This window comes from Theropithecus gelada, chromosome 1 (assembly GCF_003255815.1).
Source record: "Theropithecus gelada isolate Dixy chromosome 1, Tgel_1.0, whole genome shotgun sequence".
Taxonomy (NCBI): Eukaryota; Metazoa; Chordata; class Mammalia; order Primates; family Cercopithecidae; genus Theropithecus; species Theropithecus gelada.
Window position 1 is genome coordinate 87,637,750 of NC_037668.1, and position 27,029 is coordinate 87,664,778.

A 27,029-nucleotide genomic window follows, 5' to 3' on the forward strand; every position below is an offset into this window, starting at 1 on the left:
CATAAGAAGTGTTCACAGTGGAGTTTTTGCTCCTATGAGAATCCAGTGCTGCTGCTGATCTGACAGTGACAAGTCCAGGTAATAATGCTCTCTTGCCTGCCGCTCGCCTCCTGTGCAGCCCAGTTTTTTTTTTTTTTGAGATGGAGTCTCACTCTGTCGCTCTGTCGTCCAGGTTGGAGTACAGTGGCGTGTGATCTCGGCTCACTGCAAGTTCCGCCTCTGGGGTTCATGCCATTCTCCTGCCTCAGCCTTGCAAGTAGCTGGGACTACAGGTGCCCATCACCACGCCAGGCTAATTTTTTGTATTTTTAGTAGAGACGGGGTTTCACCGTGTTAGCCAGGATGGTCTCTATCTCCTGACCTCGTGATCCACCCGCCCCAGCCTCCCAAAGTGCTGGGATTACAGGCGTGGTTACAGGCGTGAGCCACCACACCCGGCCTGTGCAGCCCAGTTTTAACAGGCCACGGACTGGTACCAGTCTGTGGCCTGGGGGTTGGGGACCCTTCCTTTAAATAACTTAACTAAACAGGAAATGCAGGATAAACAGTCTCTGACCTTACAGGAGTTTTTCTTTTTTCTTCTGCCAGTTATGACAATCTTTCCTGAATTTTTCATTTATATATACCATATGCATTTTCAAAATGTTAGATCTGTGAGCAAATATGGTGGTACTTAGGTTTTAGAGCCAGATAAGCTGGATTAAAGCTAGTCTAGTTATGTAAGTGGAGCCAGGAAGGATTCAGAATTAATGTGATGCAGTGTTGATTCTTAATATCAGCCTAAAAGGCTGAGATGGAGTGCAGAGGAGACCTCAGGAAAAGCAGAGTTTGGAAGGGGCATGACTTAGAGGGAGACATCATACAGGACTTTGGTAGTCTGTACTCCCTGAGTTTGCATTGTTAGTTTGGATTCAGAGTGTCCCTGTACATAAGTAAATCTGCCTTTCATCTCAAAGAGTTATTTTACAGGATTTTTTTTTCATATAATCGTAACTTCTACTTTTAAAATGACTTCTCAAAAAGGCTGCATTTAAAAAGTATTAACTTACAATGTATACAAATCCCTTTTAAAATTATTTAATGTGTTCACTCTTCATCAGTAATATGTCTTTTAGAAATTGTATTGAAATTCTTCAGTACACAAGTATTTTGAAAATATCTATGTATTTAAAGCACAGTTTACTTAGGTGTCCTCACTAATATGCTTGAATTTGTGTTATTAAGTTAAACCTCCAATAAAGTTTTTATCTGAATAGTGTTCTAAGAATCCTCAAATTAAGGCAAGGAAAAGCTAAATATAAATCATTTTACTACCCTTTCAAGAAAGTATATTTTACTTCATAAACATCACATTGTTATACTTAATTTTATTATTTTAATTTCCTAGTTGATGAGTAAAGAAATATTGAGCTTTCCTCTGAATGATGCTGTTGGAGAATTGGAGCAACAGGTGAGTAATTTAGTATGGAAGAAAAACGTTGAAAGCAATGTTAGGGTTTCTTTGCCGGTTACTCTCATAAGGCTTACAAAAAGAGCATATACAAGAATATTTTCTTCCATGAAATTTAGTTGATTCTTCTGCAAGATCCCAATTGAATGGAAGTGGTGTTGGTCGCCAGAGGTTTTTGTGATCATGTTGAAAGAGTTGAGTGACATTGAACATTCTTTCTGACACTTGTAATGTAGTTTGGACCATGCTGTATGGTTACACAGTAAAACAGAGGACAATTAAAAACAAACTCTGCTAAGTTTTTATTTATCTAGTAATGTAATTTTTTTCACTGTTGCTCTCCTCTCACTTGATATTGAAGAAACAGCTCAAAGGCCCTGTATTCAAGCCTCCTTTCTTTCAGGACTGTTTTATAGGGGGAAAAGACACTCTTCTCTCATTTATAACCCAGTATGGGTTATAGAATAAAGGGTAAGAGGAGAGGCAAATGCATTAAGTACTTTTTGTGTTATATTTTTAGACACATCTTCTTTTATGAGTGTCACCAGTCATCTCAAGAAGTATTTCAAAAGAAAATGTTTAAAGAAATAATTTATTTAAATGTAAACTTGCCGTGTTTTTTTCTAAACTTTTTTTCTGTGATAAAACTAAACAATGCCTTCTCTAATACTTTTAAAAGTAATTTGCAGGGATTTACATAAAATTTACTTCTGTGGGACCATAGCCTTCAATGTTAATGAGGTCATGTAAATATAATTCACACAAAGACAACAAATTAAGACTCATTTATTATTATTATTATTATTATACTTCAAGTTCTGGGTTACACATGTAGACCATGAGGTTTTGTTACATAGGTATACATGTGTCATAGTGGTTTGCTGCTCTCATCAACCTGTTACTTACATTAGGTATCTCTCCTAATGTTATCCCTCCCCTAGCCCTCACCCCCAACAGGCCCTGGTGTGTGATGCTCCCCTCCTTGTGCCCATGTGTTCTTATTGTTGAACTCTCACTTATGAGTGAGAACACGTGGTGTTTGGTTTTCTGATCTTGCGATAGTTTGCTGAGAATGATGGTTTCCAGCTTCATCCATGTCCCTGCAAAGGACGTGAACTCATCCTTTTTTATGGCTGCATAGTATTCCATGGTGTGTATGTGCCACATTTTCTTAATCCAGTTTATCTTTGATGGACATTTGGGTTGGTTCCAAGTCTTTGCTATTGTGAATAGAGCCTCAGTAAACATACATGTGCATGTATCTTTATCATAGAATGATTTATAATCCTTTGGGTATATGCCCAGTAATGGGATTGCTGGGTCAAATGGTATTTCTAGTTCTAGGTCCTTGAGGAATTGCCACACTGTCTTCCAGAATTGTTGAACTAATTTACACTCCCAACAAAAGTGTAAAAGCGTTCGTATTTTTCACAACCTTTCCAGCATCTGTTGTTTCCTGACTTGTTAATGATCGCCATTCTAACTGGTGTGAGATGGTATCTCATTGTGGTTTTGATTTGCATTTCTCTAATGACCTGTGATGATGAGCATTTTTTATATGTCTGTTGGCTGCATAAATGTCATCTTCTGAGAAGTGTCTGATCATATCCTTTGCACATTTTTTGATGGGGTTGTTTGCTTTTTTCTGTAAACTTGTTTAAGTTCTTTGTAGATTCTGGATATTAGCCCTTTGTCAGATGGATAGATTGCAAAAATTTTCTTCCATTCTGTAGGTTGCCTGTTCACTCTGATGATAGTTTCTTTGGCTGTGCAGAAGCTCGTTAGTTTAATTACATCCTATTTGTCAAGTTTGGCTTTTGTTGCCATTGCTTTTGGGTTTTAGGCATGAAGTCCTTGCCCATACCTATGTCCTGAATGGCATTGCCCAGGTTTTCTTCTAGGATTTTTATGGTCCTACGTCTTACCTTTAAGTCTTTGATCCATCTTGAGTTGATTTTTTTATAAGGTGTAAGGAAGGGGTCCAGTTTCAGTTTTCTGCATATGGCTAGCCAGTTTTCCCAACACCATTTATTAAATAGGGAATCTTTTCCCCATTGCTTGTGTGTGTCAGGTTTATCAAAGATCAGGTGGTGGTAGATGTGTGGTGTTATTTCTGAGGCCTCTGTTCTGTTCCATTGGTCTATATATCTGTTTTGGTACCAGTACCATGTTGTTTTTGTTACTGTAGCCTTGTAGTAAAATTTGAAGTCAGGTAACGTGATGCCTCCTGCTTTGTTCTTCTTGCCCACAATTGTCTTGGCTATGTGGGCTCTTTTTGGTTCCATATGAAGTTTAAAGTAGTCGTTTCCAGTTCCATGAAGAAAGTCAGTGGTAGCTTGATGCGGATAGCATTGAATCTATAAATTACTTTGGGCAGTCAGGCCATTTTCATGGTATTGATTCTTCCTATCCATGAGCATGGAATGTTTTTCCATTTGTTTGTGTCCTCTCTTATTTCTTTGAGCAGTGGTTTGTAATTATCCTTGAAGAGGTTCTTCACATTCCTTGTAAGTTGTATTCCTAGTATTTTATTCTCTTAGTAGCAATTGTGAATGGGAGTTCACTCATGATTTGGCTCTCTGTTTGTCTGTTATTGGTGTATAGGAATGCTTGTGATTTTTGCACATTGATTTTGTATCCTGAGACTTTGCTGAAGTTGCTTATCAGCTTAAGGAGATTTTGGGCTGGTATGATGGGGTTTTCTAAATATACAATCATGCAAACAGGGACAATTTGACTTCCTCTCTTCCTATTTGAATACCCTTTATTGCTTTCTCTTGCCTGATTGCCCTGGCCAGAACTTCCAACACTATGATGAATAGGAGTGGTGAGAGAGGGTATCTTTGTCTTGTGCCGGTTTTCAAAGGGAATGCTTCCAGGTTTTGCTCATTCAGTATGATATTGGCTGTGGGTTTGTCATAAATAGCTCTTAATGTTTAGATACGTTCCACTGATACCTAGTTTTTTGAGAGTTTTCAGCATGAAAGGCTGTTGAATTTTGTTAAAGGACTTTTCTGCATCTATTGAGATAATCATGTGGTTTTTGTCATTGGTTCTGTTTATGTGATGGATTATGTTTGTTGATTTGTGTATGTTGAACCAGCCTTGCGTCCCAGGGATGAAGCCGACTTGGTTGTGGTGGATGAGCTTTTTGATGTGCTGCTGGATTCGGTTTGCCAGTATTTTGTTGAGGATTTTCACATCAATGTTCATCAGGGACATTGGCCTAAAATTCTCTTTTTTTGTTGTAAGACTCATTTGTTAATAGGTAAATTTAAAAAATAATTTCCCATATCAGTGTATATGTGTGTTGTGAGAAGAGTATATTTTTTCTATTTTTCTATATTTGTGTCAAAACACGATTTACTAAGATTTAGGACATTTTGTATTTCAGCTTAAAAAAGCCTTGGAAGAACTTCAGGAAGCACTAGCAGAAAAAGAAGAGCTGAGGCAAAGATGTGAAGAATTGGATATGCAGGTACGGGAAAAAACCCTGAGCTGAGAAAAACTTCCTCTTTAAGTTTACAGAAGTTTTTTATTGTAATTAATTAGTTGGCACTATGTTTTATAGATTAGGTTTCACTTCATGGAGGGAACTTTAAAAGGATTTCTTATAGGCTTGAATATTCAAGCATGAATTTCATAAATACTTTTCTCTGATAGTTGAAATTTGCTGGCTTAACTTTCTTTGAGAAAATCACTCTACTAATTGTAGAATTTCAACTATTTACATAAGGACTCCATTTTCATTTTTGTAAAATGGGAAAATTAAAGTTTCTACTTCATATTGTATATGTGAATATTAAATAGAGGTAATTTATTAAAGTATTAAGTGGTGCCTGACACTTCCCCCACCAATACATTCAAGTACATGTTCATATATATGTATGTAGTCTCTTACGGCAAGTTTTTGCTAACATGTATGTATATATGAACATGTGTGTTTATAATCTTATATGCACATGTATGTTAAAACGAACTTGGCATGAGCAAGAATAGTTAATGGTTAAGAGATCAGATTGTCAAACCAGGCTACCTACATTCAGTACCTGGTCATATTACTAGCTGGTTATTTGCTCCAGGCACATTACTTAATTATTCTGTACTTCAGTTTTTTCTTTTGAGAAATGGAGTGATGATAGCATATATCTCCCAGAGTCGTCGTGAGGGTTAAATGAGTTCGTATATGTAGCACTTAGAGCCTGGCACAGAAGTGCTATGTATATTGTTTGCATATGATGTTACTGTTACATTAAAATACAAATGTGCATATTATGCAATAAGTCTAGAAAAAGGTGTATAGAAGGTTGAGTGTACCTTCATAATATGCTGTATGTAAATGGCATTTTTTTGTTTAAATAATGAGCTAAATTTGTAGTTGATTCTCTGAAAAGTTTAAGGGCAAGGAGCGAAGGTGTGGTAGTATTATCCTTGCTAAAGGAAGTAAATATCTAAAATGACAGGGCTGGATAATGCTTCTAACCCTCAAGCATTTGCAAATAAGGAAAAGGAAAAGACTTGGTTAGGGTGACTAGTCACTTAGTGCAGTGGGAGCACTGGAATTCAGGTCTTCTAAATTCATCTGTAGAAACCAGTCCTCTGTATTTGAATGAAGTAAGTGTCTCAAGTAGGGGAAATTTAATCTGTTCTCCTTCACACCTTTCCTAACTGCACATTGTAACATACACCTTCAAACACATGCAAAGTACCTGAAATGTGTTCATTTTAAATAGGATCATATTCACCCTGTAAAATACTTCATAGGAAGATTGAGCCATTCAGATATTACCATTCTCTCGTAGGATCTAAGTACAGTCTTCTGAGAAATTATTATTCAATAAAGAACACAAAATTCCACATTTAAAGATTTATGTGTTTGTAACAAATAATGAAGGGTATATGATCTGCTTTTAGGTGAAAAGTGCAGAAATCCCAAACAGAGAGAGACAGAGGCAGGTGCAGATGGAACTTATCACTGTGAGAGCTTGCTGAAGGAGATGCCTGACCAGCGCTCTGAGTCATGGTTCTAGGGTGGGAACAAGGAATGTGCCTGTCTGGCACCCTCCTTACTCATGTCTGTGCCAGAAATGCCTCTGGAGCTACATTGAAGCATACGGATAGGAGCAAGATTGGTTATTCACCAGGTGTTCAAAACTAAAATTTGCCCTTGGTCTTATTCTGTTTTAGGGGAGTCCTACCCAGTTTTGATGACTGAGGGTGTTGTTTTTCCTGTCAGTCATTTTTTGACAGCCCCTACACTCAAGCTAGAATGAGATATTTTCTTCTTTGTGCCCTACCCTTACCCTATAGTGTACTTCTATCAAAGCACCTTCAACATCTTTTACATAATTGTTTATATTTCTACTGTAAGGGTCTTAAGGGCAGAAACTCTTTATTCTTTTTTGTATCTGAATCACTTCAAATTATTATGCATGGCAGGTAATAGTAGTCATTAAACAGTTTACATAATAGGCATGGGTGCATGCATTGAATTTAGGAACAGGAAGTTATTTCTTTATATTGTCTGCCCAGGAACAGTTTCCCAGACTTTGTATTTCTCATTTAGAAGACAGTAACTTGCCTATATACTATGTTCAGGGCAATCATTTGATGTTAATTTCCTATTCTTTGTGTCAACGTGTAGTCATATTTACATAACTGGATTGAATTACATGTTTTGAAAATATGGATAGCAAACTTGTTCAGTAATACATTGGAAATCAGAAAAGGTTAATCAATGGTTTTTCAAACTAATTCTTAATCATATGTAAAATTTCTGGCCTTATGAAAAGACACAGCCTTAGCTATGCATTTTTAAAGATGTTTTTAAATGGAAAAGAAGTAGAACCAGGAGAGAAAATCACGCATGTTTTAAAAATATGAGTAAAAAAAGTTGCTCCAGGTATTGATATTGATGTGGTTCTACACTAAGATGGTTTTATTCATTTTAAATCATAAGCAAACAGTTTAAATGTGCAAATGGAAACAGCTTAGCTTTTTGTTATTGATTCATTAACCAAATGTGCTTATTTCTTGAATATGTGATGTGTGACTGACAATTGTGTACTCTAAACCTATCATGATAACGTTGAACATACGTGTGTATATTTTGGCTTAGTAGGTGACATCATTCTATAAATTAGTTTATACCTAAAAGGGGAGACAAATTAATTTTTTGAAGTTTCATTTGTGCATCCAATTTTAGAGACTTGAAAACATTTTCTTCCCCAAACAAAGGCAGGCATAGCATTTTAAAGATATAGTTACTCTATTTTCTCCATATGTGTATTGATTTGATTTCTTTTGTTTGACTTAAACGTCCTAGACTCTGAATTCTACATTCAGAAGGATCCTTAGAACTCATCTAGTATGACAGACCAAGCTATTTAATGGCTTAGTCAAATCTAGAATCTGAACTCTAGACTCTAATAAGAGTTTTTATTTGTTTGTTTTTTCTACTGGTGCTTATGTGTGTGTATTTGTTTCTTAGGTGACTACACTTCAAGATGAAAAGAATTCTCTGGTTTCTGAAAATGAGATGATGAATGAAAAACTTGACCAGTTGGATGGCTCTTTTGATGATCCAAACACAGTGGTTGCAAAAAAGTATTTTCATGCACAGTTACAACTAGAACAATTACAGGAAGAAAACTTCAGGTAGCATTTTTAATGGAAATCATTTTATGGAGTTCTGTCTATTATATTAGTAGCAAAAAGTCACAGTATTAACAACTAATTACTAAGCTTTGTTAAGCATCTTTAGGATACTGATTAAGCTCCTGAAAATACCAAGTGGTATAAGTGGTTCCTGCTCTCACAGGGCTAAGATTCAGTTAGGAAGTGGGAGATACACATAAAAACAAAACTATTTAAATACGTGTTAAGGACCAAATCAAGGCCACAGGAAAGCCAATAGGAGTTCAAGGGAGTGATTGCTGAAACCTAGGGAGAATTGCAAGTTTCCCAAATAGGATAGGTAACCCTGTAATAAATGGAAAAAATGTAAATCATAAGCCAAGTAGATGCTTTTCATTTTAACTTGTATATTCTTTAACAAAGTCATGTATTCTTACCTTTAATAAACATTGATTATCTTTTGTGTGTGGTAGTAGAAGACCTTGAGGACAGGCACTTTAATTGTACTATACATTTTTTTTGATACTTAATTTGGATATAACTTCAAACTCACAAAACAAGTTATAAGAATACTACAAGGAACTTCTTTACACCTTTTACTCAGGTTCAACATTTATTTTCCAGTTTTCTCCATTTGCTTTAGCAGTCTCTGTATATAGTCATATAATTTGCATATTTTTATCTGGACTGTTTGAGAGAAAGTTGGACACATGTCTCTTTACCCCTTTATATTTCAGTGCATACTTCCTAAGAATGAGGACATTCTCTTATAAGCCACGTTATTTTCACATTATTGTGAAAAATGATATAACCATTAAAATTGGGATCTTTTTCTGGACTCTCATTTCATTTCTGTTAGTAAATTTATGCCTATATGACACTATATTAATTACTGTGGTTTACAGTATGACTTTTGAGATCTGGTAGTGTAAGTATTCCAATTTTGTTCTTTCTTTTCAAAATTTGTTTTGGCTATTCTGAGTCTTTAGCATTTTCCCATAAAATTGAGAATCAGCTAGTCAGTTTCTATTAAAAACCTTTTCAGGATTATGATTTGGGTTGTATAATTGGTATCTTATAGAAAATTCCTATCTATGAATGTGGTCTCATTTATTGAAGTATTTAGTTTCACTCGGCAGTGCTGCTTGGGTATAATTTTATACCCAAGTATTTTATGTTTTTGATGCTATTGTAAATGCAAATTCAGAATTATTGTGAAAATTTGCTGCTAATCTGTAGATAGATGTATAATTATATATTGAAACTTTGATCTTACATCTTGAAACTTGTATCTTAAATATATTGAAACTTTTATATCTTGCAGAGTTTCTAAATTCACTTATTGAGCTGGTAATTTGTTTGGATTTTAAAAAGTCCATTCCTGCTGCTTTAACAAAATACCTTAGACAGGGTAATTTGTGAACAATGGAAATCTACCACTCACAGTTCTGAAGACTGGGAACTCCAAAATCAAGGCACCAGCAGATTCAGTGTCTGTTTGAGGGATCCAAGATGGTTTCTTCTTGCTGAATCCTTAGGTTCCTTTAACCTCTTTCATAAGAGCACTAATCCCATTAATGGGGACAGAGCCCTCATAACTTAATCACTTCCCCAAAAGCCCCACCTCTTAATACCACCACAGTGGGGATTAGGTTTTAACATGAATTTTAGAAGAACACAGACTATGGAATCTATAGTCATTTAATCTATTAATAGAACTTTACATCTTCCTTTCATTATTTCTGTCTTGTATTTATTTTGCTTGCCTTATTGCAAGAGCAGCCATCATTGCTTTTTTCTGGTCTTAGAGGGATCATATGCAATTAGGATCCATCAACTATGGTGTTAACTGTAGAGTTTTTCAATGTGCTTTTTGCCAGATTGAGGAAATTCCCCTTGTTTCCACCGTGCTAAAAGGTTTTTGTTTTTTGTTTTTGTTTTTTCAATCATGATTGGGTGTTGATTTTTGTCTGATTTTTCTGCATCTTGAAAAGATGGTGTAGTTTTTCTTTTTCATTCTTTTAATATATTGATTGATTTTTGAATGTTAAAAACCTACATTCTGGAGATAAACCACTTTGTTCGTATTTTATTCTATATATGACTAGATTCAGTTAATAATTTAAAATAATTTTTATAACTGTCTTTATAATAGATACTGGTCTGACTTTTGTCTCTTGTAATGTCTTGTTCAGGATTTGTTATCAGACTTCTGCGTCTTATAGAATAACTGAGGCATATTCTCTCTTCTTCTATTTTATGAGTTTATGTAAAAATGTTATTTCTTTCTGAAATTGTGATACAGTTTATCAGTAACACAATTTGGACCTATGGTTTTCTTTGTGAGTGGATTTTTGCTGACAAATTTAATTTCTTTAATGGTCATAGGACTTTTCAGATTTCCTATTTCATCTTGTGTCAGTTTGGTAAGTTGTATTTTTTAGTGTATGTGTTTATTTAAGTTGTTGAACTTATTGACATGAAGTTGTTCATAATATTCTCTTCTTATCCTTAAAATTCAGTGTATATGTTTATTTAAGTTATTGAATTTATCGACATGAAGTTGTTCATAATATTCTCTTTTTATCCTTATAATGACTGTGGCAGATGAGATGATACATACTCCTTTACATTCCTGATATTGCTTGGGTTTTCTTTCATTTTTCTTGATCACTCTTGCTAGAGGTTCATCAGTTTTCTTAATATTTCAAACATCCTTTATTGGCTTCCTATATGATTGGTTTTAGATTTCTTTCTTTATACTTTCTTTGGATTTATGTTTCTCTTCTTTCTCTAGCCTCTTAAAGTTGAAACTTAGATCATTGATTTTAAGCCTTTCTTTCTTTCTAACATAAACCTTTAAAACTGAGAGGCACTGGTTTAGTGTTGTCCCCCAAATTTGATTGCTTGTCTTTTTGTTATTGTTTAGTTTGAAACATTTTCTAAATTCCAATGTGATTTTTTTTCTTGACTTGTGGGTTATTTAGGAATGTGTTGTTTAATTTACAAAGATTTAAAGCTTTTCTAGACTTCTTATTGCGACTGATTTCTAATTTAATTAACCTTTATTATTAGAGAATATGTTCCATGATATTTCAGTCTTTTGGCATTTATTGATACATGTTTTATTCATCATCAAATATTTTATTGTGTTGAGTGTTATATATGCATTTGCATATATAGTCATGCAAGTTATATAATTATGTAATTATAACAAATCATAGAAGTTATACTTACTTTTTTATTTGTTCAAGGCTTGAAGCTGCAAAAGATGATTACCGTGTTCACTGTGAAGAACTTGAAAAGCAGCTAATCGAATTCCAGCATAGGAATGATGAACTGACTAGTCTTGCGGAAGAAACAAGAGCCCTGAAAGATGAAATAGATGTTCTTAGGTATGACATGTCTTAAAAAGTATAATTATGCCATTTCTGAGCTATTTAGTCAATTCAAGTATTTCATATTTTAATCAGGGATTCATAGGATTATTCCTGTATGTCAAGTATTGATCAGTTTTTAATCCAGGCTGATAGTTTTAACTTCTTTTATGTGTGTTGTTTGGGCTTACAGTTCATGGATAATACTCAATTCTTCTGAAGACATTTTCACATTAGAACCCATAAATCCAAAATGAGACCTTTAATTAAAATTTTGTAAACAGAGTACTTATAGATATGTTTAACTTGACTTGCTTGTACCTATCATATTTTGTGAAATTTTTGTGTAAGGAAATGTATTCTCAATCCATATTTTGACATTTAATAAACTATAGATCAAATATAGGCAAGAATCCTAACTTTCTTTTAGAGAGGATTGTCATTTGGCAATATAAAGTTTATATTTACTTTTTTCTTATGAAATGTTACTCAGTGAACAGTCTGTCCACGTGATCTTTATTTTTTTTGTTAATTTTTCTTAATTATTTTTTGTAGTTCCTAATACTCATTTGAAACCAAATTTGTATAACCATTAATTTGGACCTGCTTGTGACAGTGAAGTGATTTGGTTTATTTGTTTGTTTATTTATATATTTAAGTCAGGTAAGCACAGCTCCAAAGGGAAGTGCTTTGCCTGACAAGTTTATAAATTTAGTCAGCTTCCTAAATACAGTAAGTCAAATACTTAGAAGGAAACTATGCTGAATGTTATACACAAAGGAAGGTTGGCCTGTAAGCTGCAGAGCAGCTGAATTGTTTAATTTTATGTACAAAATTATTATTTTTATTCATTATGCTAATATATGAAATAGTTTGATAATTTAGTGTGTCAGGTGTGAAGCATTTTTATTTTGATGGCTTTATACCAAAGAGGTTGAACTTTAAATGGATTTAGGCTGGAGTCTGTTTCCAAAGTTCTCACAATGTTTACAGTTTCCTCTTCTCACTCACTCTCATTTACTTTTCTTTTTTCTTTTTTGTGATAGTTTGGAAGATTCATTTTACAGCCAGAGTAAAATTATGAGTATATACTAGTTTATATACAGTAATGCTTAGTCTTTATTGTTATAGGGCTACCTCTGATAAAGCAAATAAACTGGAGTCAACAGTTGAGATATATCGTCAGAAGCTACAAGATCTGAATGATCTTCGCAAACAGGTGAAAACTTTACAGGAAACCAACATGATGTATATGCATAATACAGTCAGTTTAGAAGAAGAATTAAAAAAAGCAAATGCAGCACGTACACAATTAGAAACATACAAAAGGCAGGTAAGAAACATCTTAATTTTTAATTGATAGAATTGTAAGAGTTTGGTATTCCTTTTGATTTCTTAAGAATGGTAAAGAAATTGAGAAGCATTCCATATAATAAACTATGAACTTACTCTGATTAATTTCTTTCTTTAATTTTAATTCAAGGATTGATAATTGAGTTTGAGGTATCTGGGTCTTTTACCTTTTTACTACCTTCTGAAATTATTTTTTCTTTTGAGATTTTATGGTTTATTAGCATTTCTGGTAAGCAGGGTTAATGCATTAGAAAATGGAGCTGTAACCTGAAATATTCTGTTTTGCTGTTTACTAAATAACATTAGGAGGCTGACTTTTAATTTTTTTGGCTAAACTATTTGATTATTTTTAATTTTATGTTAATTCTTGTCTATGTGTTATTTTCCACAAGTATTTAGAATTAGACTGCAATTTTAGTATAGATATTTTATTCCTAATCAGTTTTTCATTTACTTAATTCTGAAAGACTGTTGAGATTTATGCACTTATATACTTTTAAGGACTTTTTTTTCCTTTTGTTTCTGACATTAGGTTCAAGATCTTCACGTTAAACTTTCCTCTGAATCCAAAAGGGCAGACACACTAGCGTTTGAAATGAAACGGCTTGAAGAAAAACACGAAGCTTTACTTAAGGAAAAAGAGGTAAGCAAATATATAATTGATAAGGAATATTTCATTGTTCTTTTAGTTTTGTAATGCCCTTCCTGTTTCTATAATGGTGGTGATGTCTACCAGTTCTGTCTTCCTCCAAATTGAATTTTTTGACATAGAAGTGTCTTGTAAAAATGACTTACATCTTCATTCAGTTTTTAAAGTTTTCTTCACAATGGTAGATGAAATGATAGAGCCAAGGTCATAAGTCTCAATGAATATTTTCTGATTCTAGTCTGTCAGTTGCTTGGGATCAAGGACCATAGATAATAATTTTGTATTGGCTTTATTAAGATTTAATTGACATATCATAAATGTCACCTAAGGTATACAAGTCAGTGGTTTTTAGTATATTCACAGAGTTGTATTACCATCATCATAATCATACTTTAGAACACTGCCATCACTCTAAAAAGAAACCTCATGTCGGTCACCATTTACCCTGCACTCTAATCCTCTCATCCCTACTCTTAGCAACTGTTAATCTACTTGCTGTCTACAGATTTTCCTAGTCCTTCTAGAATATGTAATCATACACTTGGTGATTTTTGTGACTGACTCTTGCAAGGTTCATCTGTGTTGTAGCATGTATCAGTGCTTTATCCTTTTTATTGCCGAATAATGCCCCATTGTATGGATATACGGCATTTTGTTTATCCATTCACGCGTTTATGAACATTTGGGTTGTTTTTGATTTTTGGCTGTTATGAATAATGCTGCTATAAATGTTTATGTGCAAATTTTTATTTAGATATATTTTCATTTTTCTTGAGTGTATAGGCAGAAATGGTATTGGTGGGTCATACGGTAACCATGCTTAACTTCACATCTTTATCAACACTTATTATCTTTTTGATTTTAGCTATCCTAGTGGATATAAAATGGCATGTCGTTGTGTTTTTGATTTGCATTTCTCTACTGACTAATGTCGTTGAGCATCTTTTTTGTACTTATTAGCCATTTGTATATCTTCCTTGGAAAAATGCCTCTTCAAATCCTTTCCCCATGTTTTACTTAGGTTATATGCTTTGTAATTATTGAGTTGGAATAGTTTTTTATATATTCTAGATACAAGTTCCTTGTCAGGTATATGATTCGCAATTTTTTTTCTATTCTATGTGTTGTCATCCCACTTTCTTGATGATATAGTTTGCAGCACCAAGTATTACATTTTGATGAGATAAGAGTTACTTGTTTTTCCTTTTGTTACTTGTCCTTTTTGGGTGATGTTTGCAAAAAAAAAACATTGTGTAACCTAAGGTACAAGAATTTATCCTGTGTTTTTCATTTAAACAGTTTTATGGTTTTAGCCCTTATATTTAGTCTGTGATCCATTTTGTATATGGTGTGAGGTAGGCATCTGGCTTTATTCTTTTGTGTGTTGATATCCAGTTGTCCCAGTACCACCAGTTGATAAAACTATTCTTACTACATCGAATTGCTTTGGTATTCTTGTTAAAAATCACTTGGCCATCATACTTTAATAGTGTATACATGTCATTATACATTAATGAAAATTCATAGGGCGTATAACAAAAAGAGTAAACCACAGTATAAATGATGGACTTTAGTTAATAACAGTGTATCAACATTGGCTCATCAATTCTAACATATTACCACACAAATGCAAGATAGTAATAATAGGGGAGACCAGAGTGAGAAGAGGATAAGAGGAATATAAAGGAACCCTGTATTTAATTTTTCCAAAAACCTAAAACTGCTTAGAAAATAACTTCTATTAAAAAGGTTTAAAAAATCATGTGATCATAAATGTAAGGGTTTATTTGTGGTCTTTTAATGGTTTATTATTGGTCTTTATGTCTAATCTTATGCTACTACCACACTCATATATTGATTATTGATTACTGTAGTTTTGTAGTTATATTTTGAAATTGGAAAGGGTGAGTTTTCAAACTTTATTCTTCTTCAAGGCTGTTTTTGTTATTCTGACTCCCAAGCATTTTCATGTGAATCTTAAAATCAGCTTGTCAACTCTGGCAAAAAAAAAAAAAAAAAAAAAAAAAAAAGGCAGCTGAGATTTTTGTAAGAACTTCTTGATCTGTAGATTAATTTAGAAATGTTGCCACTTAACAGTATTAATTTTCTGATCCATGAATGTGGGATATCATTTCATTTATTTAGATCTTAAGTGTCCTTCAACAATGTTTTATAGTTTTCAATGTGCAAGACTGGCACCTTTTAAACATGTATTCCTAAGTGTTTCATTGTTTTTGTTGTTATTTTAAATAAAATTCTTTTATCAAGATCATTTTTGGATTTGTTTACTGCTAATATATAGAAATTTAATGGAGTTTTGTGCATTGATCATGAATCTTCCAGACTTGTTGAATTTGTTTACTAGTTATAGTTTTTAGGTGAGTTTCTCAGGATTTTCTATATATAAGATTAGGACATCTGCAAATAGAATTGGTTTTACTTCTTCATTTGCAATCCTGATACTTTTTATTTTTCTTGCTAAATTGTACTGGCTAGAATTGTCAGTACGATGTTAAACAAAAGTGGAAAGAACAGATATCATTCTTTAGGTTCTGATCTTAGGGGAAGAGCATTGGATTTTTCACCATTATGTATGATATTAGCTGTGAGTTATTTCTTTTCATTTTTGTGTTTGGATGCCCTCTGTAAGGTTGAAGAAGTTTCCTTCTATTTGTAGTTGGTTGCATTCTGTTATAAAAGAGTATTGGATTGTGTCAGATGCTTTTTCTGGATCAATGAGATGATATATAGTATTTGTACTTTATTATATTAATATGATGTATTACATTGATTTTTTTTAAACCGATCTTGCATTACTGAGATAAATTCAACTTGTTCATAATATATACTTTAAAAAGTATGTTGCCAGATTCAGTTTGCAAATATTTCATTGAAGATTTTTCCATAGGTATTATAAGGGATATTGGTTTGTAATGTACTTGTGAGGCCATCACCTGGTTTTGGTATCACTGGCCACATAGAGTGAGTTGAGACATTTTCCCACGTTTTTATGTTTTGGGAAAGTTCATGAAAATTGGTATTAATTCTTCTTTAAATCTTTTGTGGAGTTCAGTTTTCTGGACCTGAGCTTTATTTGTAGGAAGTTAACAAATTACTGATTCAATCTTTTTAGTTGCTGTAGGTCTATTCAGCTATTCTGTGACTTCTTGAGCTAGTGTTACTAATTTGTGTCTGTCTAGAGATTTGTCAATTTAATTTATCTAATTTATTGGCATACAGTTGTCTATTGTTGTTTCTTCTTCATTTCTGTGAGAAACCAGGGAATTTTGCTAAGTAGTGATATCCTGTCCTTTATTTGTGATTTCTGTAATTTGAATTTCTCTGTTTTTGTTTTTTTCTTGATTTGTTTCGCTAAAGATTTTTCAATTTTGTTCATCTTTTCAAAGAACTAACTTGTGGTTTTACAATTTGTTTTCTATTCTCTATTTTATTTATTTTTACTCTAATCTTTAATAATTTATTGGCAAAGGAACAGAAATTAGTTTGTATGTAAGTATTTTTTTTCTAGTTAAGATAGAAAGTTAAGTTACTGATTTGGAATTTTTCTTGATTTTTTTTTTTAATATAGATACAGCTGTAAATTTGCCTTAGGATTTATTTTGCTACGTTACGTGTTTTGGCATATTGCATTTTTGTTTAATTCTTTTGAATTTATTTTCCCTTATGATTTCTTCTTTGACACATTGGTTACTTATGAGTATCTTGCTCAATTTTCACATATATTTGTGAATATCCTAAATCTCCTTGTGTCATTGATTTATTTAATTCCATTGTGGTCAGAGAACATACTTTGTGTGCATTCAGTCCTTTTAAATTTATTGAGCCCTGTTTTATGGCCTACCATATGGTCTGTTCTGCAGAGTGTTCCATGTGGATTTTTAAAAAAATGTGTATTCTACTGTTGGGTAAAGTATTTATACGTCAGTTAGGTCTAGTTGGTTTATAGTATTGTTCAAGTATTCTACCTTGAATCTTTTTGTATAGTTCTATCTATTATTGAAATTAGGATACAGATATTTCCAATTGTTGTTACATCATCTCTTTTTCCCTTTAATTTCGTCAATTTTTACCTTGTGTATTTTAGGTCTGTTAGATTCATTTATGTTTGTAATTGTTATATCTTCCTGATAGATTGATTTTTCTAATGTCTCTCTTTTTTCTGGTTACCGTATTTGTCTTAAAGTCTGTTTTGTTTAATATTAATATAGTCCTGTATCTTTCTTTTGGTTACTGTTTGCATCATTTTTTTCACCCTTTGATTTTCAAACTATTATTTGTGTCTTTGATACTAAGGTCTATTTCTTTCACTTAGCATTTACTTAGATCGTTTTTAATCAATTCTGCCAGTATTTGCTTTTCGATTGGAGTTTGTAATCCATTTACATTTAATGTAATTACTGATAAAAATGGCATTTAGATCTGCCATTTTATTTGTTTTCTATATGTATTTTTTTCTCCTCCATTTTTCTACTACTGCTTTCTTTTGTGTTATTTTCAATATACCAGTTTAGTTCCGTAGTTTCTTTTACAAGTTTTTAAAAGCTATTTTCTGATGGTTGTTATGGGGGATTACAATTAGCATCTTAGCTTGAAACAATCCATTTAGAGTAAATGATAAATCTAATTTCAATAGTATATTGAAAACTACTCCAAAATAAAAACTTTTCCTCCCCTCTGCTTTATGCTATTACTGTCATACAAATTACATCTTTATACATTTAAACTCATTAATACTGTTTTTTAATTAATGCTTTGTACTATTGTCTTTTAAATCAAATTGTAGACTAAAAGAGTTAAAAATACATTAATTTTATGTGTGTGTATATATATTTGTGTATATGTGTGTGTGTGTGTGTGTGTGTGTGTGTATATATATATTTTTTTTTAGAAGAAGTCTCCCTCTGTTGCCCAGGCTGGAGAGCAGTGGCACGATCTTGGCTCACTACAACCTCTGCCTCCTGGGTTCAAGTGATTCTCCTGCCTCAGCCTCCTCAGTAGCTGGGATTACAGGCGCACGCCACCATGCCCGACTAATTTTTGTATTTTTAATAGAGACGGGGTTTCACCATGTTGGTCAGGCTGGTCTTAAACTCCTGACCTTGTGATCTGCCTGCCTTGGCCTCCCAAAGTGCTGGGATTACAGGCATAAACCACTGTGCCCAGCCATTAAAATACATTTGTGTATATAGTTACCTCTGTTGGTGTTTCTTTGGCTAAATTCAAATTACTCACTAATGTCCTTTTATTTCAACCTGAAGGATTCCTTTTAGTATTTTTCTATAGAGAAAGTCTGCTAATGACATATTCTCTGTTTTGTTTTGTTTACTCTTGGAAAAATTTCAGTTCATCTTTCATATTCAAATGACGTATTGCTAGATATAAAATTCTTGTTTGACAGTCTTTTTCTTTTAGCATTTTATGTCATCCTACTGTATTATGGCCTCCATTATTTGATGAGAAATCTGCTGTTAATCTTATTAAGGCTCCTTTTATGTGATGAATCCTTGTTCTCTTGCTGCTTTCAAGATTTTCACTTTGCCCTTGGCTTTCAGCAGTTTGACTTTGATATATCCAGGTGTGTGGATCCCTTTTAGTTTATTGTACTTTGAATTTGTTGAGCTTCTTAGAACTGTAGATTGATGATCCAAGGTTGGAAAAAATTCGATTTCCAGATTTGAAATATTATATTATTTAAATGTCAGGTTTTCAACAAAAATGCAAGATATACAAAGAAACAAGGTAGCCTATACATGGTAAAACAACAAGAAGAAGAAGCAGTCAACAGAAACAGCCAGTGAAGTGTCCTAATGGGTGGATATACTAGACTAATATAGAGAGAGCTATTCTAAGTATGTTCAAAGAACTAGAGCAAACCTTTTTTTTTTTTAAGCAAAAACAAACAAAAAAGAACACTTTATTTTAGGTTCAGGGATACATATGAAGGTTTGTTATATAGGTAAACTCATGTCATGGGGATTTGTTGTAAAGATTGTTTCCTCAACCAGGTATTAAGCCTAGTACCCAATAGTTATCTTTTCTGCTCCTCTCTCTCCACCAACCCTCCGCTCTCAAGTAAACCCCAGTGTCTATTGTTCCCTTCTTTGTGTTCATGAGTTCTCATCATTTAGCTTCCACTTGTGAGAACATGTGGTATTTGGTTTTCTGTTCCTGTGTTAGTTTGCTAAGTATAATAGCCTCCACCTCCATCTATGTTCCTGCAAAAGACATGATCTTGTTCTTTTTTATAGCTGCATAGTATTCCGTGGTGTATATGTACCACATTTTCTTTATCCAATCTGTTATTAATGGACATTTAGACTGATTCCATGATTTTGCTATTATGAATAGTGTTGCAGCAAACATTTGCATGCATGTGCCATTTTTAAAGAATAAGGAAATTTTATAAATTTTCATAAAATTTGGCAAGTTTTTAGCAATTTTTCTCTTCTTCTGGGTTTCCTGTTATGTGTATATTGGCACACTTGATGGTGTCTTATAGCTCTCTGATACTCTTCTGCTGAAGTCTGCAGTGAGCCCATCTACTGTTTTTTGTTGTTGTTGTTGTTGTTTTTTGAGACATGGATTTGCTCTGTCATCCAGGCTGGAGTGCAGTGGTGCAATCATGGCTCATTGAAGCCTTAACCGTTTGGGCATCAAGCAATCCTCTTGCCTCAGTCTCCCTAGTAGTTGGGACTACAAGCACACTCCACCATACCCAGCTAATTTGTGTGTGTGTGTGTGTGTGTGTGTGTGTGTGTATATATATATATATATTTTTTTTTTTTTTTGTAGAGACAGGGTTTGCCATGTTGCCCAGGCTGGCCAAATTCCTGGGGATCTGCCTACCTCAGTCTCCCATAGTGAATTGTTTGTTTGTTTTGCTTTGCTTTTTTTAATTTTAATTTTAATTTTTTTAGACATGGGGACTCACTATGTTGGCCAGGTTGGTCTTGAACTCCTGGCCTCAAACAATCCTTTCACCTTGGCCTCTTAAAGTACTGGGATTCCAGGCATGAGCCACCACAACCAGCCCCAATAGTGAATTTTTTATGTGATTTATTGTTCTCAGCACCCTCACTGGCTGTTTGTTAACTTTTTTTTTTTTTTTACCCTGTGTGTAGGCTATTCTGTTTCTTTGTGTATTTTGTATTTTTGTTGAAAATCTGACATTTAAAATAATATAAAATTTCAAATCTGGAAATCAGATTTTTTCCAGTCTTAGGGTTTATTGTTGTTGCTGTTTGTGTTTTTAAGTGACTTTTTTGGGACTAATTCTGTAAAACCTGCATTCTTTGTATTGTGTAGCCACTGATGTCTCTGCTCATTTACCACTGTGGTTAGTTCATGATTGGTCAGAGATCCTTGAGCCTTTGGTAAAGGCTGTGACATTATGTGTGTTGGAAAACACCTTCATTGCTTAGGCAGTTTGAAACTCTGCCTTTGCCTTCCTGTTTGCTCAGGGCCTCATGTTTATACAGTGCTGAGACAATGGGGGCCCTCTCATGTCTTTTCTGGGCATGTGCACAGCCCTGTACTTGGCTGACCTTCGAGATCTCTGGGAACATATCAGAGCTTTTTAAAGATTCCTATGGGCATCTTGTTTCTCAGATCTTTCTTGCAAATTTTTGGTCAGGCTCTTGTGTACTGCAGCCATTATCATAGCCTTCATACCTGTGGTGGCAAACAGTTGCTGATGATTCTGTTTGCCTAATGTCTTGGAAATACTTCGTGCAGAGCAAGCAGTGACTCAGGTCAAATCATGAAGAGACCCTATAAATGGGGTTTAGGGCGCTGCAAGACAGGTTAAACAGTGACAATTCTCTGTGAATGGGGCTTTTTAAGGGAGCCCCATATCCATCCAGTCTCTACCCATTCTGGTGGCTGCTAGAGCTGCTGGTTTTCACAGCTACAGCGATGGAAAGGCTGTCTGTTTTCAAGGTTACTGCAGAGCTGGGGAGACGGGAATAGTAGTTAGAAAAGTTAAAAGAGCAAAAAGCTTGCTGTTCTAACCAAGGTTTAGCAGGTTTGCTTTAATAAATGCTCACCTGTTATAGGCCTTTGATTTATTCCCAGAATTCTGAAATAGTTGATAATGACAAATGTGCTAGTGTGTGCATTACATTAATGGAGGAACAGATTTACAGAGGTCTTTGTGCCTGCTCCTGCTAGATTTCCAACCTATAGGGTTCAGAGATCCTTAAGGCACCTATGGACCCCTTGAATCAGTTACCAATTTACTGCTAAATTGATTTGAAACATGTAATGGACTAATTAGGGCTTTGTTTATTGACTTGGAACATAACAGCATTTAATACATGACTTTATATTCAGTGGTATTTTTCACATTCTGGGAAAATGATTTAAACGTGAGCCTTCTGTCCATAACCTAGAAGTTTGTCATTGGTGTAGGCTCTAAAATAAAATAGTCAATGATATGAAGTACCAGCTTGCTGTCCTTGGGAAATGGTGTTTTTCTACCAATGTGTACCTCCAGGATACTACTTATCACTTCTTCCAGTTGAGTTTCACAACAGTGGTAAAAAGAAGTAACTGGTCTCCAACATCTCTTACACGCCAACCTATATTCTAGATCCTTGACTAATACCACCTTTGTTATTCAGAATACCTTTGCAAGGTTTATGTATCGGTATTCCTATTTTGAAGTTATATATACTAAAGCCAAAGAGTTATATAAGTTGCCTAAGACAGTATAGCTAGGAAGTGGTGAAATTGGTATTCAAACCATGATCTTTATGCCTCCAAAGTCCATGCTTTTTTATTACTCCAGTCGCATATCTGTCCTCTGTTACATAATTGCATTCATTTTGTTCAAAGATAAGCTATCTGATGGGGAAGTCAAAACCATGTATAAAGACACATTATTTATGTAACTTAAGAAATGAGCCTCTTAAAACTAAAACATTGTCACTTAAAATTAAGCAACAACTATTAAACTAGTTAAGATAAATTATTGTAAGCATAAAGTACATTGTTTATAGGCAGAATTAAATACTTTGCTGATATCAACAATTCTTTTCAGAGACTAATTGAGCAGCGTGATACTTTGAAAGAAACGAATGAAGAGCTTCGATGTTCACAAGTACAACAGGACCACCTAAACCAAACAGGTTACTTTTGTTAGATTTAGAAAAGTTTCAGCCAGGGCAACACAGTGAGACCCCATTCAACAAAAAATAAAAACTTAACCTGTCATGGTGGTGCATACCTATAGTCCTAGCTACTTGGGAGGCCAAGGCGGGAGGATCACTTGAGCCTAGGAGTTTGAAGTTGCAGTGAGCTATGATTGTACCACTGTACTCCAGCCTTGGTGTGAAAGAGAGAAACAGAGAAACAGAGAAAGAGAGGAAAGAAGGAAGGAAGGAAGGAGGGAGGGAGGGTAAAGAAAGAAAGGAAAGGGGAGGGGAGGGGAGGGGAGGGGAGGGGAGGGGAGGGACGGGAAGGGAAGGTTTCTTGACAGAGAGAGACCCTATCGAAAGAAAGAAAAAGGCAGGCAGGCAGGGAGTGAGGGAGGGAGGCAAGGAGGGAGAGAGGATTTTTAAAAAAATAGTTGAAATACTGAAATGCGAATTTATTTTTTGTTATTTTCTAGGTGCATCTGCTGCAAAAAGTTATGAGAATCTTGCTGCTGAGATTATGCCAGTGGAATATAGGTAAATTTGTTTTGTAATTTGATAGAATTATATTTAATATTATAATTTTGTTCTTTTTTGTAAATGTCTTGGCCTTTAAAAACTTATGACTCATAGAGCTGAAAATTACTGTTTGATCTACTTAAACTTTCTAAATCAGATTCTTATTGCTACCACAGCAATTTAAAATTTTATCAGAAGTAAAATTTCACAAACCCTTGAATAACATATTCTAGTTTTTATAACATGACATGACCCCCAAGTGCTATGTTATAATTGCTTTAACTAGGGAGGTTTAAGTATATAAAGTTAGAAAATTATTAGAAAACAAAAATAAATAGGATTTACAAGCCTTTGATGGGGGAAGTGGTAAATGTATAAAGCAAGAAAAGTTACTTATCTTGCTTAGTGGGGAGTCAATCATTAAATTAAAATTAGTAATTATAAAAAATAGCCATATGAGCTTTTTTTGTAGAGTTATGCTGTTGGCATTCAGAAGAACAAAAATTGGGATTAATTGAAATTAGTTGCTTTTGAGGAATGGGATTTGGCAGGGGAACAACTAAGGGAGAGTATTACTTCCGTATTTAATGCAAACAATAAAAGTTGCAGTTTTAAAAAGTACATGTAAATCTTTAATACAATTTTTTTCAGAAACAAAAGATCTAGAAACTGTCTTATTGCCATTATAAAGTATATCTTAAAAGTTTAGTCAAACTATAGTTTCTTAAATCTATTGCTTTTCTTTTATGTGTTTTCTAAGCATATACTATTTGTTTCCTTTAACAAATATTTTCTAAATTACCAAAGTAAAATAATTTCTATTATCTCTTCAGGAATGGTATAATATACAACTTAATGATTTATAGCATAATCCTATGTGGTACCTATAAAATTTTACTGCCTTTTTTAAAGGCACAGTCTTGTAGTATACATAATTTTTTCTTAAACACTTTCAGAAGTTTTTGCTGCAGTTTGAGAGTTTCATGCCCTACCAGCTGTGCTAGCTGGTCCGGCTTGCATCTTAAAATGGTAGCTATTGAGTGAAAAGGAATTTCCTTTTTTTTAACTAAAGAACATAATGACTCATATTTTTAAAAATTAAAAAAAGATTTTGTTTTGTAACATCAGGGAGGTGTTTATTCGACTGCAACATGAAAATAAGATGCTTCGCTTACAGCAAGAAGGCTCTGAGAATGAACGTATTGAGGAACTTCAGGAGCAGCTAGAACAGAAACACCGTAAAATGAATGAACTGGAAACTGAGCAGAGGTGATGTGCTCCTTAGTAATTGAAAATATGGGTGATTTAATTACTGAGCCACAAAATCTTGATTCACAGAAATGGAAAATATTATTGTAGTTAAAGTAATTAGAATTACCTAGAAATAGTTCAATTTTTTTTTTTGTTAGTAGTCTTTCATTACTATAAGCTTCACTCTGTGAAATAAGTCAAGTGATTCATTTCAGTTATGTTTATAAAATATATGGATAAGCTGTTAATTTCAGCAGTCTTGGTTAACCAGGCTACTTACTCTTTTTATTTTTTTTGAACAGTCTCGCTCTGTCGCCCAGGCTGGAGTGCAGTGGCACGATCTCTGTTCATTGCAGCTTCCACCTCCCCGGTTCAAGTGATTTTCATGCCTCATCCTCCCAAGTAGCTGCAATTAGAGACATGCACGACTATGCCTGGCTAATTTCTGTATTTGTTTCCTTTTCTTTTCTTTTTTTTTTTTTTTTTGAGATGCAGTCTTGCTCTGTCACCCAGGCTGGAGTGCAGTAGTGCGATCTCAGCTCACTGCAACCTCCACCTCACGGGTTCAAGTGATTCTCCTGCCTCAGCCTCCCAAGTAGATGGGACTACAGGTGCACACCACTATGCCTGTCTAATTTTTTTTATATTTTTAGTGGAGATGGGGTTTCACCATGTTGACCAGACTGGTCTCGATCTTCTAACCTCATGATCCACCCGCCCCGGCCTCCCAAAGTGCTGGGATTATAGGCATGAGCCGCTATGCCCGGCCAATTTCTGTATTATTAGTAGATAGGGGCTTCACCATGTTGGCTGGGCTGGTCCCGAACTGCTGACCTCATGTAATCCACCTGCCTCAGCCTTCCAAAGTTGCTGGGATTATAAGCATGAGCCACTGCGTCCAGCCCACCAGGCTACTTATTCTTGAATTTCATTTAGATATGTTCACAATTCATGAAATTTGACAAATGAATAAATGACAGTTTGGCTTTCTACTGAAGTCTAGTGCATAGATGAGATCTAGATTGTGGAATCAAATTTAAATCCCACTTCTAATTTAACTTATTAACTGTTTCTGGACAGACTGCTTAAACTTACACTCAGTGTCTTCAGGTGTAAATACAAGTTATTAGGAAGACTACAGATAATGAGCTTAAAGCAAATGATGTGCTTATGTGGTATCAATGAAGTGCTCAAAACTTATAATAATAATATGCTTTTCTAAGTACTTTTTTGCTATTAACTCAGTAAATCGTCATAGTAACTCTATGAAATAGTAACCATGATTAGCTCTTTTTCTATGGATAAGGAATATGGATACGGAGAAGTTAAATAACTTACCTAAAGTTATACAGCTAGTAGTTCTAGATCCTCCATAATGAACTCTCTGTCAATCTGATTACTGAGTCTTTACTCTTAACTACTATGGTAACTTGCCTGTTATAAATGGCACACTTACTATAAGGGTATTTAGACTTATTTAACTTTTATTGAATCCTAGACACCAACAGAAATTTTAGACACACTTGAATCTTACCTTTCTCAAACTTGTGTGTAACTTGTGTGTATAATGTTACATAAACTGTGGTTAAAATAAGAATGATAATTTAGTTTTCTAAAGAGGCCATTAAATATTACTATTTTATTCAGTTCAATACCAGTTGTTGGCACTTTTCTGAAGAGACCCTTAAATATTACCATCTTACTCAGTTTAATACCAGTTGTTAACACTTTTCTGAAGAGCACTAAATATTACTATCTTATTCAGTTCAATACCAGTTGTTAACACTGGGGAAATTATTTAAGCTTTTAAGGAATTAACATAGGAAGGTAGACATGTAAATAGATAATTGCTATATTATGTGATAACTACAACAATGGGATATTATAACAGGCAGGTGAGCGTGTATGTGTGGATATACATAGAGGGAGAGGGAGATGCTAACTGTTGCTGGTAACTTCCTGTGGAAGTAACTCTTAAGCAGAGTTTTAAAGAATGAGATATTGCCACATTAGAATCTGCATTAGTTGCTAGTGGTAGTCCCTTTAATTTAAATTTAAAAAAACATGTGGAAATGATTGGAAAATGGGGACTTTCCTCTTCCAATACACTGTGAAATCTGAAACAGAAGATGGAAATCTAGTTTTCATTCATTGAAAATACAACTATAGAAAAATTGAGCTGGTTTTCTGATTTTTCTACCAGTGAGTACAGTGTAGAAATGTTTTTGCCACCGACATTTAAGTTCCTTAAAATTTTAAATGTAGGCATATGTACTTTCAAGAAAAAAGTTTTCTTTTAAAAAATATTTCCTTAGAAGCAGTCTGCCCTACTTCCTATTGTACCTAGGCACAGATAATTATTCCACATTTGTCATTGCTATAAAAACATATTTTAGTTAAATTGCTAACTGAATGTACCTTTGTAGATCCTTAACTGCTTTGACTTTCAATACAAGTAAATGCTTATGACCCATCTTACAATAGGCTGAGCAAAGAGCGTATTAGAGAATTGCAGCAGCAGATTGAGGACCTCCAGAAGTCTTTACAGGAACAAGGTTCCAAGTCTGAAGGCGAAAGTGTAAGTAACTTAGAAATTATAATTCTGCTGTGTATGGCTTTTCTTTAATAGGTTATGATGC

At 34.1% G+C, this 27,029-nt stretch overlaps 1 protein-coding gene across 3 annotated transcripts in view; it reads left to right on the plus strand.

Annotated features, from left to right (window-relative positions):
• Window positions 1-27,029, plus strand: part of HOOK1 (hook microtubule tethering protein 1) — a 69,563-nt gene that overhangs the window by 23,014 nt on the left and 19,520 nt on the right. For all 3 annotated transcript variants that reach the window (XM_025362169.1, XM_025362160.1, XM_025362178.1), the window contains 10 exons: window positions 1,388-1,450; window positions 4,845-4,928; window positions 7,941-8,107; window positions 11,341-11,481; window positions 12,595-12,796; window positions 13,349-13,459; window positions 22,527-22,614; window positions 23,097-23,157; window positions 24,268-24,408; window positions 26,875-26,968. In XM_025362169.1, the coding sequence (XP_025217954.1) occupies window positions 1,388-1,450; window positions 4,845-4,928; window positions 7,941-8,107; window positions 11,341-11,481; window positions 12,595-12,796; window positions 13,349-13,459; window positions 22,527-22,614; window positions 23,097-23,157; window positions 24,268-24,408; window positions 26,875-26,968 (1,152 nt within the window). The remainder of the gene's footprint in view (window positions 1-1,387; window positions 1,451-4,844; window positions 4,929-7,940; window positions 8,108-11,340; window positions 11,482-12,594; window positions 12,797-13,348; window positions 13,460-22,526; window positions 22,615-23,096; window positions 23,158-24,267; window positions 24,409-26,874; window positions 26,969-27,029) is intronic.